We start from the raw sequence: 12,685 nt of genomic DNA on the forward strand, positions 1-12,685 counted from the left end.
TAATTACTCATTGGCATCCACCCAAGCGCAGCTATACGGCTACAAAGGAAAGCTATACAGCTTTCTTATAAACTTCGCTGTTAGGGAATAATTCGTCCTGGTCCAAGGTTCAAACCCGGGGCCAGCGCTTCATCGGTGCAGTCGTTCTACCCGCTGAGCTAACAGGGAGGGGAAGCTTGCGGTAGGGCCATAGCAATTTTATCAAAAATTCAGGGGGCACTTTGTCGAAAGTGCGTAGAGGCGAAAGCGTTTTCCGCACCACTTTCAGTGCTTCTGTGGCACTGGTGGCGTCACATGTAATTGAGTACTAATTACTAAGTGATGACAAATCACTAATTAATGGTTAATTACTGATTAATGCCTGAATACTAATTAACTGCTAATTAAGCTTAAGCTTAAGCTTCGTCTTTAGGAGTGGAACGCGACAGCGTGTTGTAGCGCTGCCAGGGAGTCCACGGAACGCCACCACCCGTTCGGCGCGATGCTTTGCCGTTTCAACGCAACGGTTTTTGAGGAAAGGAAATGGCGCAGTAAATCTCTGTCATCTCGGTGGATACCTGAACCGCACCGTAGAGGAACCGAGGAAGTGGGAGTGAAAGAAGAAAGACGAAGATGGCCCGTAATGAAGAAAATGAAAATTGTATTTGAGGAAAGAAAATTACGCAGTAACTGTCTCACATATCTCGGTGGACACACGTCAAAATTGAGGGGGTGGGGGGGGCGCACTTTTTTGACCTAAAGTGTGGTCACTGATGTGTGGTTAAGATGTTAAGCTTCGCCTCTAAGAGTGGAACGCGAGAGCGTCTTGCAACGCTGCCAGGGAGTCCATAGAACGCCATCGCCCATTCGGTTCTACGCCTCGCTCGTCGGTAAATTGGTTTTTGAGGAAAGGAAATGTATTTTTCTCTCATATCTCGGTGGACACCTAAACCTCGCCGGAAGGGAAGGGAGGAGGATGGCAGTGAGCGAAGACACCGTATTCACTAGACGTGCCTTTGTTCATTCCAAACCATCGAGCTGGCATGGCGGAGTGGATAGCATGCTCGTCTCGCACTCCGAAGACCGGGGTTCGATTCCCGAGCTCGACCAATTTCTTACTAGGTTTTATTTATTTATATGGCCTGACTAGAGAAGTTAATTTGGCTAATTGGGTAATTAAGCAATTAACTAAGCTCAGTCCCACTTGGAGCATCACTATATGGTCCCTTCAATTGGTTGCATGGTTACTATTGATTGTAAAACATTTTATTCGCCGGGAAGAGCTTGGCAAGAGGTCGCGTTAAGTGGTTACTAGCCAAAGTACAATTGGCCCCGTTTGAAATTGGCGCACTGTGACGTCACGACCGTTTCGACCAACTGAAAAGCGTGACATTCTCTGTCGACAACTGCTGCTTACAACGATGAGACATTAAAGGCTTTCGCCTTAATAGAGAGCTTTAGTATAGCGTATGCAGACATAGGCAAAGGCATAGCGAACGCTATAAAATAGCGCGCGTGCTCTTGCGTACGCTAGGAAACATAGCGTCGTAAACATTATGGCGGCCACATCGCCCGCTTCCAAGAGAAATTCTCAATGTTATTGTGTTTTTAGGCATATTCATTGCCCTTAAATGGAACATGTGATATTCGCTTTGCCTCCTCTCGCCGACAGCAGAACGAATGAGTGATAAACTTGCCCTATTTTGGATTCTCTGTAACTTCGCTGTTCCGAACCCTAACTAAACACTGCCCGCTGTGGGTTGGCTTGATTTGGGTTTTTACGCCAAGGTAGTCATAGCCTGGCCAAAAGTAGCCTTTTCGGCGGACAGCTGGCCCACGAGTGATCGTGGTTTGCCCGTCGCAATGCTCGTGTTGGTGCTGACATCACTAGCTACATGATACGACTTGGATAAGCTTGGCAAATGCCTTGGCTATGTGCCAAAAATTTTGACACAAAACGTTTTTACATTATAACACCAGATGGCGCCACTGCGTCCTTGGCTATCGTCCATGCTATCGTCGCGTTCGGGTTGTTGTACGGCAAACTAAAGGTGCTCCTGCAACTACCATGGTAATCTCCCGCTAAATGCTTGCGTATAACGCACGTAAGCACTCATATATGCTATACTAAACGTCTCTAATAACTCGAAGTGGGAGCAGTGTTGGTCAAATGTCCCTGACCATTTGACCAACACTGTTCCCACTGTTCATTTATTTTGAATTGGCTTTGGCCTTGAAAAGGTTTGCTGATCCGGGTTCCCTCTATGTCTACTTTATGTTCTTTTAAGAATGTTTATTAGACTGGCAATGAAACGGTAATAAGTGGGCAGCTGCTGCGCCATCCACGCACGTGCGCAGGTTTCTCGGTTTGATATTTTGTTTCCTCGGCCTCCGCAGAGGGAATTTCAGAGGGAATTCCTCAGGAAGCACTTCGCTTCCGAGCTGCAGCCGCTCGGGGAGAGAGAGAAACGCAGAACCGATTGGACCGGGTCACGTGGACGGTTGCCTTAGATGCTCCGATAACGAGCGACATCGCTGCATTTATCTTTTCTTTCAATATCTGCGTCGGCAACAGCGACCATTCATTTTCTACTTCTACTTCTTCCCTTCTTTCTTCCATCGCTGCCCCTCCATTCCTTATCTTTTTATTGCGAAAGCAATACTACGCCAGGTCGAACCGCTCGTTGCGTGGTCCGTGGACCCTCCTGCGCCTCGAGGAGCCGCCGCCGCGCCTAACAGATGGTGTGACGTCAGCCTCTCCGTTGCTATGGCGACGCATGACATCAGCTTGCTCTTTCCACCTCAGCCAGGAGAAGCCGGTCGTGCGGCGCTCCTCGAGGAGTCTCACCATGGAAGTCAGAGACGAAGAGTCTATATCTGAATCTAGTTGCTCTACTGCTTCTATTGCTTTAATTCGCAACCAACCAGGTTTAACCAGAGCTAAACCACACAATTTGTTTTTCTCCTGGCTTCTGAGATTGGCGGTCGTGGAAGGGCTTCATCTAAGCAACGGCTCTATGTGGGCTTATGCAATCTCCCGCCGTAAAAAAATTATGCTATAGTAGCTTTACGTTCATTTCATGCCTTTCATGTTCATTACTGCTTACAAATTGAAAGCACAAGGTGTGATTAATTGCTCCGAGATAACATTGCGTGGTAAAGGCGACCTGAGTGTTCCAGCCTTCCACATCTACATACTATTGCAAACCTATATTCATCTTAAAAATAGCACGTGGTAAAGGGCAGACCATTTAAATGAAAGCCCTAGCTACAGCGACTGGAAACTTTACAGCTTCTTTCACTGCAGCAAATGACAGTCGCTGGGTCTTGCTTACCTATAGTCCTAAATGCGGAATATTGAACCTATGTAGATCTGCCATTCACCTGTTGCACGTGAGTATTCACCGCTGATGTTGATTTTAAATACTCTCTGAAGCGCGCGTCTACAGTCTGCCACTCCCCTTTCACGGCAGCCGTTTTCAAACGCCAGGTAGCGGTTTCTTCCTTGTCTCTCGTTTACTCTTTTACACCCTCGAGAAACGGAAGACTACTTCACAGGAGGTATTCACCGTCGATAAACAAAGATTATTGTGGAATTTTAAAGCAAACGCGATGCAACCTGCAGGCTGCCTATAGGGGGAGCCCGCCATAACGCTGGAATGCTGCAATATTGGATTACTGGAAGCACGCCTTCTGGGCTGTGAAAATCGCCAATATGCAGTACACGTATAGGCATAGCCGGGAGGAAGTGACATGCTCGGCGGGATGTTGCGCACCAGTGGGCGGCGGGCGCAGAGACCGCCAAGAGAAGCATGATCGCGCTCGGAACAATGATCACAAACGCGCAGCGTGGTACTATCCTGCATATCCGAATATCCAAATCTATCTGATGCCCACATCGAAGCAAGACGACGTGGGCGTGGACATTCAGCACTGCGTGTTCCGAAGCTGTCGCTGAAATTCATGTTATAGGTGGGAACCTTGCTGTGAGTTGTTTTGTTGGCAGTGATGTCCAACTTGGAATTATTGTTTTACAGCTGTTCGTCCGATCGCGGATGAGAGTGGCTTTCAAGGGGGGCATTACGCTGAGCGGCTGTGGGAACGAAGAATTTCAATGTGCGATCGTGCACAACCGCTGCTCCGTTCAAATTGCAAGACACTCACACCTCAAATCCTCAAGCGTGCAGTCTGCTCTCGCTTTGAAGTAATTAATAAATATATTTGTCTACGCAAGCCGTTCGGCTTTGCACGCCCAGTGGCAGATTTTCTCTCCTGGCTGCGCGGGCACGTCACCCTCTTCGCACCGTGTTTTCACCCGCATCCCAGAGGCGAGACATCGCGCTGCTTGGAAAGCGGCAGACGCGTGTAAAAAACCGCACGCGATAAATTCGCAGGCCTCCTTCACTTGTCAGTGCGAGAGCTTCGCGCTGAGACCTGGCCGGTGAAGGAGTTCTTGTGGTTTTGTAGCAGTGCCGACATAACTATACACCGCGTGGCCCCGGGAGCTCTTTTCTTTTGGCCGAAGTGTTGCAGAAAGAAGCGGAATACCACGTGGTTCAAAGTGCGACGCGACCCTTCCAGAACCTAATAAGCCGATGGAGGTCTTGTAATTTGTTTGGTTTAACTTGATCTGGCATCCATCATCCGAGATAGCCACATCGAGACCTTCATGCAGACGCTGCAATTCACGCAGTTTAATCTCACAGAGGCAATCCACATAGCGTTCCCAGCAGCTATAGGGCTTCGTATACAAAACAGAATGCTGGGTAGATAAAATATCGTTTATTACGTGCTTTAGAGGTATAGTAAGACACAACTTAAAAAAAAACAGACAAACAGCCACTGATAACAGTGGGTCATGGCTCTCCAGGACATGTATTACTGCGCTGACCAACCGCAGCCGCAGACAAATTCAGCCTTTTAATATTTGGCTGCGTCAAACAAGCCTGATGGCCGTTTCACATCATGCGGCGCGCAAGAAAAACTTCGGTCCAGTCGCAGTGTCGCACCGGCGCCAGTCGCGACAGCCCTTTCACATGCTTGCGGCGCCTGCGATTTTTGTTGGTGCGGCACGAGCGGCACCGGCATAATTTACCAATAATAAATGTATAACACGCTTAAGTTTTACTTTTTTTATTGAATTAATGTATTTTTATTAAAATATCAAGTACTTTATGCAAAGAAGGTATTCTTAAGTGTTTGCTTTTGCACGCAACTACGATGAGGCTTCCGCTACGTCGTTTCCTGTGATGTCACACCTCTGAATTCTATTGGCTGACGGCCGCTCCGTTCGCAACGATCGCTGCGACTGTGCGGAGTGCGACCAACTGGTTGGAAGCCTGCCGCAACCGCTCTGCGACGGGAGCGGCGTGCCCTTCTGTCGCAGTGCGGCTGAAATCGCAGTGCGCTTTAGCAAGAATCGCATCATGTGAAACGGCCATGAGGCGTTACAATGCTCGAGCTTATTATTTCGCCTTGTGATATGCTTCTTATTTCGGTCACAAGAAAAAACTTTAACGACGGGTTGCCTTTTTGTCGCGGAGGAATTATGTGTGGTGGTCATAAATGTGAGCGGAGCTTCACTGCAGACATATTTTAATGGCCATTGTTCGTCTCGCATTGAATAAAGTGAACAGCGCAACAAGACAGGCACAATATAGCACAAATGCACTACGGCCGCAGACTTCAAAATGTTTAATCATGGAAAACGAAACAAGAGCCAATTTATATTTAGGAACACGTTCGTTCCCGCCGGCCGACTTTTCGCGCTGTTGAACCAACTAGTCCGTAAGCCCTTACGACTAAGTGACATTTTTTTCTGCCCTGAAGTGTACACCGAGTATGAAATCTCAGCAGGAGGCATAGCGTGAAGGAGAGGAAGCGCAAAAAAAGAAAAAAAAGCAGAGCACACAAACAGAGAAAAACTATGCCACATGAGCATGTCCCATCACTTTTCCTCTACAGTGTGCTGTCTTTTTTTTCTTTTGCGCTTCGTCTCCTCCAAGATATGCACCTAGTTACCCTTCAGCTTCTTTAATTAAGGAGGATGCACCTCTCATAAATGTGAACATCATTACCACGGCTGCCTGTCAGTCACGTGTACTGGCGTGCGCTACAGCGAATCATGTGGATGTTTGCGGTCTTGGTTATTTTTGTTTTCTGTGCGTATACAGCTGCGCGGCATGTCACTCACCGGTTCCTTCCGGAGTCAAAATGGCTGCACTCGATGGGCAGGATTCGGGGTCTGGGACCCAGTCTGGTCACTTTGGGGCGAGGCGGCATGAATGCTTGAGACTCCCGATTCGGGCTCGCATCTGGGAATGGCACCGCTCCATTCTCCGTGCCCAAGACAGTGCAGGCTACGTTTTCCGACTATTTTGTACCCCTCCACGCACGTGAAATAGTATGTGCGTGGATTCCTTCGCGTTATTTGGAGGCCTTCCGCATTGCTTGAGAGGGGGGGACAGCTATAGGAGTCTAGCGCAATGCAGAAAAAAAAGAGAAGAAAGACATAACGGTTAAAAATAAAAGACATAATGGTCTCAGAAACATCACCTCATAAAAGAACTAACTGTGCAGTTCGAGCTTGTTTGTTTGTCATGACGGAAGCGTAAAGCGCACCAAGGGCATGGAGGACACAAGAAAGGCACAAGGGGCACACGAGCGCTGACTCACAAATACTGCTGTAAGTCAGCGCTCGTGGGTCCCTTGTGTCTTCCTTCCTTCTGTCCTCGTACCTTGATGCCGTGCACACTGCGCCATAAAAGAAGCTTTGATTTACATCACTACGAAGATGCGCTTCAATTCCACATCTGCTCTCAGTACTCCACTGCTACCGCTATCTGGGGAAAAAAAAGCAAAAAACATTGCACTCGATGGTGAAATTCGAGTGGGGGGTGCAACGACATGCATAGTGCTAATGCTAACGAACGAAGAACGTTTTGCCGATAGTTCACACATGGGCTGCTATGAGTGAATTACCGAAAAAAAAAAAGTTGCTTCGCTACCATGTGCAGTATCTGTGTACTTAGAGTGGCACGAGAAACGGTTCTTAACGCGAATATAAGTAGGTTTCACTGTGGAGCGGACAAAATGCGCAGGGAGCTCAAAAGGAGGAGCCTGAAGCCGCACTCCCACTTCGCGGTGAAGCCTACTTCTTTCCGCGTTAGGAGCCAGCTTAAAGTGGCTCTGAAAGAGGCTCTCAAAAAGGTGCGATATTCTTGGGATGTTAAAGGACGCCGCTTCACGAATATACTCTAGCAAGAATTTTTTTAGATGCGCTTTGTAGAAGTTGAGTTATCTCTAGTCAAAATTTCTATTCAAGACGGTCCTCGCGCCTTGCCCTCGCGTCTCATCACTTTTGCATGGGCAGAGGTCGGTGCTCCTTGCGCGGGAATTCTCCGGGGAGGGGAGCTTCGTGACCTGCCGGAGCGACGCTGCTGACTGGCCGCCGCCACGGTAGCTGCGTGACGCCTGACAGGATCTAACCAATGGCCATACCTGAACAGAATTACGCAGGAGCGTGCGGCGGAGGAGGGCGAGCACGAAAAAGACTCCGGAAAGGACTCCCCTACTTTCGCGAGCTTTTGTGGGTTCTCTGCGGCGTGTAGGAGTGTATTGTTTGGCCCAGGCGTTAACGACGAGAGAAAGTAGTGATTAAGCCAGTTTATATACTCTCTTCAGAAGATGTTTCACAGTACCTTTAACCATTTCTCGTGTTGCCATGAAGTGTGACACATAATCTACATATATTGCAAAAAATTAATGAAGTAAAGACTAAAAGTCAGCAGTTTTCTGTCGTCGTCTATTTTTTCTTCACCCCTGTATGCGCTTGCGCTAGCACTATGCAGTCTAAGCGAAAACTGACTGCTTGCCACTCTTATCGGCAGAAAATGCGCACGTGAACAGGAAACGCGATATCTGAAGCTAATTGATGGATGGAGTGAGCAGCAACGTTGTAGTATTTGGCTGGAAAGGTGGCGCGAGTCGATTCCGACCGAGGGGGTTGTTTTGTGTGGAGAGAGCAAGCTGCAGAAATGACAGAGCCTCGGAGCGCCATAAATTAGCACTGTGGCGTCCATCATACCGGCTGTTTCAGCGAAGGTGACCAAGCATATTTAAATATAGGCTTTTCGAGGTATAGAGATGGAGCCTGCGGCATTGTAATACCAGTACTTGTGAACATAAGAAAATAGGTGAATCCTCTCAACTATTAACCTAGTTAACTGATTTTTAATCAGTCAACTTTTTAACCGCAACATTCCGGCGCAAGGTTGCAATTAGAGCTGTGTAGCTGGCAGTTGATACTAGCGATTTCACTTTATAGAATTTCAAAAACGCCATTACCTTCGGCACTGTAGCTTAACAAATTATGGTCTTTGCGTGCGTACTTCAAATATCGCACGTCTTTGGCCCCCAGTGTTTTTTCCAACCCCTGCTGCTACAGGGCGCTTCTCTGCTCGCTGCTCCAGAGCAGACTCGAGAGAGAAGGTCACGTGACGCGTGCGTCACGGACTGCAGCCGTCAAGCGATGGGCGGTGAAGCTGTGCAGGGACACTGAATTACATTACGTGTGTCAATGCGATTGCCCAGAGCCTTGTCCACGAGCGCGGGGATTCCCTACTACGCCCGCCGGTCTTGCTTCTGGCTCCATGACAACTGGATACGCGGAGCCATCTACGTACGTCTGTACATCTACAAGTGGCCCTTCCGACTGCCGCGGTGCCGACTCGCCCGCCGCGGAGCCGCCAAAGCTGCCGCCGCCGCCGTTGCTCGCCTCCGCTGATCACGTGGGGCCACGTAACACCCTGCGCTAGCCAATGACTTTCCGGACGATCGAGGCTGGCTTTTTGCTCCGATGATGCTAATTTTTTTTTAGGCACAGAGCTGAAGGTGTTCGCGCATTCGAAATTCTGTAAATGAATGAGGCCATTATTACCTGCGGCCAGCTACATATCTGTAATTGCTATCTGGTATAGTTTAAAAGTTGATTACTAGAAATTTGTTAACGTGGTTATTAAACCGGATTCTCCTGTTTTCTAATGCCCGCCGACACTAGAACTACAACAGTACTAATAATACTAATAGTACTAGTACTAATAGTAATAGTATTATTAGTAATAGTAGTACTAGTACTACAATAGTACGACACTAGTACTACTGGTACTACACTAGTACTACGCGTCAGGCACCCATCGCTATATCTCAAAAAGCTGATTATTAAATTCTGATGCGTGAACATTACATTGCTCATTGTGCGAAAACCCCGTAGTCATCAAAAACCCGTGGTAGAAATGCGGCACTAAAATGACGTCATCACCCCTCCTGGAGCAGCAGGCCGCCGACGTCCCCACCGACATATACCTCAAAGCGCGACTGAGATGTCCACTGACCCAGGGAGCCAGTTATGCGCCTTTCCTTTCCTCAAAATCAGCGGAGTGAAGAGCAGTGGAGGGAGTGGGAAGTGTTTAGGTGTTCGATTTGCGTGACTAATTATCTCGATCTCATGCCTGAGAATTCTCAAGACGTTGTGATGGCATCTGCGGGAGGGAGAAAGGGGTGGTCGTTTTCTTAGTGTCAGCCAGTCTACGCTGTAAAATTGGCGTGAAATCTATTAACAGCAGGCGGACGCTGTCAGACATAGGACAGTCTGGAGACAATATATTATCTACTGTTGCGAATCGGGTCCGGAGTGGTTTCCCCGCAAGAGAAAGGACGAGGAGTCAGGGAGGTTGAGCAATAAATCAACAAGACATATCGGTTTACACTAATTACATCGTGTAGCAAATAAAGAAAAAACTGTACATGATGAAACGATACGATGAATGAAATACGAGGGACGAAGCAGTCGGGCGCTCCTAAATAGCCGTTTCGTGTGCAGTTCAATCCTTCGGGGTGTTGAAATTTATCTCAGAGCTGTTGCTGGGGGGAGGGGGGGGGCTTCCTTTCTTTCCCTTACCTTCGCGAACATCCGGCGTGAATCAGACGTGAACACAGTGGTTCTTAGATCCGCCTCGAGCATCCACGAATGGCAGCAGCGCGGTGGTTATCTAAGCAATGCCAAGGGTGGTTCGACCGAACCACAGGTAGACGATCAGGTGACGGCGGGCTCCCGGAGACGGGAGGGGGGTCGTGTCTCCCTAACCCGGCCAGACATGGTGCGTCAGGCATTCGCTGCTCGTTAACTGGCCTGTTCGGAGATTAGCAGACAAAGGAAAGAAAAAGAGGGGCGCGTTGTACATGACGGAAGACAAGTCGCCGAGACCAAGGAGCAAAGAGGACGTTTTTTATTTTATGACATTTTTATTTTTATTTGTGGTGTTTATTAATGGGAGATTAAAAGGGTATTTATTTTTAAACATAGCTGATTAGAAACTAGAAGAAAAACCAACCACATAACGCCTGCGTGGATCCGACGCCATGAAATATGATAAAAAACATCCCCTTTCCTCCTTGGTCTCAGGGGACTGCTGGTCTGAGGTGGGCTCTCGTGGCTGTTTTAAGACGAAGGCCTTTAATGGCTCATACTTTCTTCCATTAACAAAGCGTGTCAAACGCGTTTAATTCGGGAACTAAAAAGGATAGAAGAAAGCCAATGCTTGCTTCAGATAGAGGAGGAAAAAATGAACCCAGAAGCCAAGTTTTGATGACTGTCGATTAATTAGTTAATTAATTATTGGCAAAATGTCGAAATTGCGTCGAAATAGCGCAAACGACGTTTTAGCCACAGGGACGGTGTTACGTCACATCCACCGGAAGTCGTGACGGCATAGTATCCTCGGATTTCGCCTCTCAGCAGTTTAGTTGCCCAAGTGTCCTCGCAATTTTTTATGTCACTCCTCAGGTGCAGAAATCTCTCGGACGCTTGTGACCACCGGGTTTTTTCGTATAAGCGGTCCCCCGTGACTCGCCAGTCGTCGGCTAAGTGGTTCGGGCGTTAAGGCAACCCGGATGGAGGCAGGGTCACAGCGCTACCTACTCACCACAAAGCGAAGATTGCACGCTTCATCGCGCGTTGTGCCTCGCCGAATTGCACCGATTACATGGTGCGCTTATCGTTGGATATCAACGACTTGCTCGCCGGAAGCGTAGAAACAGACACTGCTCAACACCACTCAACACCACAGTGCATCGTTAGAAGCGCGGTGATGCAGTTCTGCCTGTTTTTGACAGCTGTTGCGCACCCCGCCTTATTTTCTGGCCTGTTTTATGTTTATTCTCCTTAGATACGGCAGGTAAACTCCGGTTTCTTGTTACCTTCTCGCACGAATCTAGCACACTTGATGTATGTTGCACTGCTCTAAAAAAAAACACGAGACTCATTTCGGCATCGCGCGAATCAGGTGCACAAACTACACTCGGTATGTCCCTGTTATGTGTGAAGAGTGCAGGTAGATGAGGAGAAAGCCAGCGTGCCTTGTCACGCTGAACTCTTGTCACGCTGAAGGAAACAAGACTTCTGAACGTAATTAACTCTGCATTACAAGCTAGTACAAGCCCATGAAGTCTGCCGTTTCCCCAAACTTACCTGGGCATGCCAGGATCTCAAAGAAGATTTGTCGTCCCCACATGTCTGCGTGCCTGAGTGGGGCTTTTTTGATCTCATCGTAAGTCGCCGAACCAGCATGGCTGGGGTACTGCGCAGCCTGACGCATCTCTGCAGTTACCGGGGTGCCTACGGACCACCGTGTCCAGTACTGCTCACGCTTGTTAACGTGATGTGATCAATGAACAAACAAGATATCAATTTTCTCCCTTGGCGTGACGTTGCACGCTCGAGCTACCCCTCCTGCACCGTTGGCCTCCTGGCATGCCACAGGGACCTTTCACCGCGCTCCCCTCAGCTCCCGCTTCTTCGCTCCCGCGACCTGTGCCGCCATGCTTTGCGGCGCAACGTCGGCAATGATCCGCCGCTGGAGTGTGCCTATTGCGTGTTAATAATTATTTACCGTCGTCATCAGCCTAAGCACATCCACCGGAGGAAAAGGCCCCTTCTACTCAGATTAAATTATTCCCGTCCTACGCCAACTGTTGCCACCTCATCACATCCACGCAGGCTTGCAAATCTCGTCCGCTCACGTAACTCTGCATCCCCCTGCTACGTTAGAGGAGCGACCAGTATTGCCTAGAGCAGTTCAAGCTACCCGGTGCTTTTCTGCTCAAAAAGATTGCCTTCTTGGCACGTCGTCCTCTCAAAGCTATCGTTCTCTGTACAAATAGTGAAGTAAGGAGTAAAATGATGTGCATACTTACGCTGACCCAGCACAGTGATTTGCCGTGAATGACTCCTCGTTGTTACGTGACGGTGACGGCAGGAGATGTTAGCCGACGTGTTCCAGGTAAGGCTGAATTTCATCCACATGGTATCTTTTCCCTTCCAGGTTGAGAAAGCTATATAGGAGAAGCAAGTTTGTTCAAGCATAAGCAATAGTCCACTTTAGAACGAAAATAACAAGGACGTCAATGAAACTCTCCCCCCCCCCCCCCCCCCCCCCCGCATTCAGACAGATATGTAGAGTTGAACGTCATTACAGTGACAGTGATTTGATGTGACAGAGTTTTCAAGTTTTTTCGTCGTGACCGTATCTTGCGTACTGATGGCGGGGTGCTGATCGCTGCACGTGATGGTTGAGTTCTTGTATTTTAGATATGACTTCGCAGTTAGAAATAGTGTGAGTACGTATCACTCTCAATTATCGGGATTTTA

The 12,685-nt window shown here is 48.4% G+C and overlaps 1 protein-coding gene across 3 annotated transcripts in view; it reads right to left on the minus strand.

The window, feature by feature from the left end:
* The window catches only part of LOC149352619 (sushi, von Willebrand factor type A, EGF and pentraxin domain-containing protein 1-like), a 261,506-nt gene that overhangs the window by 20,877 nt on the left and 227,944 nt on the right, over positions 1 to 12,685 (minus strand). For 2 of the 3 annotated variants that reach the window (XM_089581813.1, XM_089581811.1), the window contains 2 exons: positions 12,232 to 12,369; positions 6,173 to 6,456 (listed from right to left, as the gene is read on the minus strand). In XM_089581813.1, coding sequence (XP_089437939.1) covers positions 6,188 to 6,456; positions 12,232 to 12,369 — 407 coding nt within the window. In that variant the 3' untranslated portion in view covers positions 6,173 to 6,187. The remainder of the gene's footprint in view (positions 1 to 6,172; positions 6,457 to 12,231; positions 12,370 to 12,685) is intronic. The other variant, XM_089581812.1, reaches the window with a different exon arrangement.

This window comes from Amblyomma mixtum, chromosome 3 (genome assembly GCF_055824585.1).
Source record: "Amblyomma mixtum isolate Tamu chromosome 3, ASM5582458v1, whole genome shotgun sequence".
NCBI lineage: Eukaryota > Metazoa > Arthropoda > Arachnida > Ixodida > Ixodidae > Amblyomma > Amblyomma mixtum.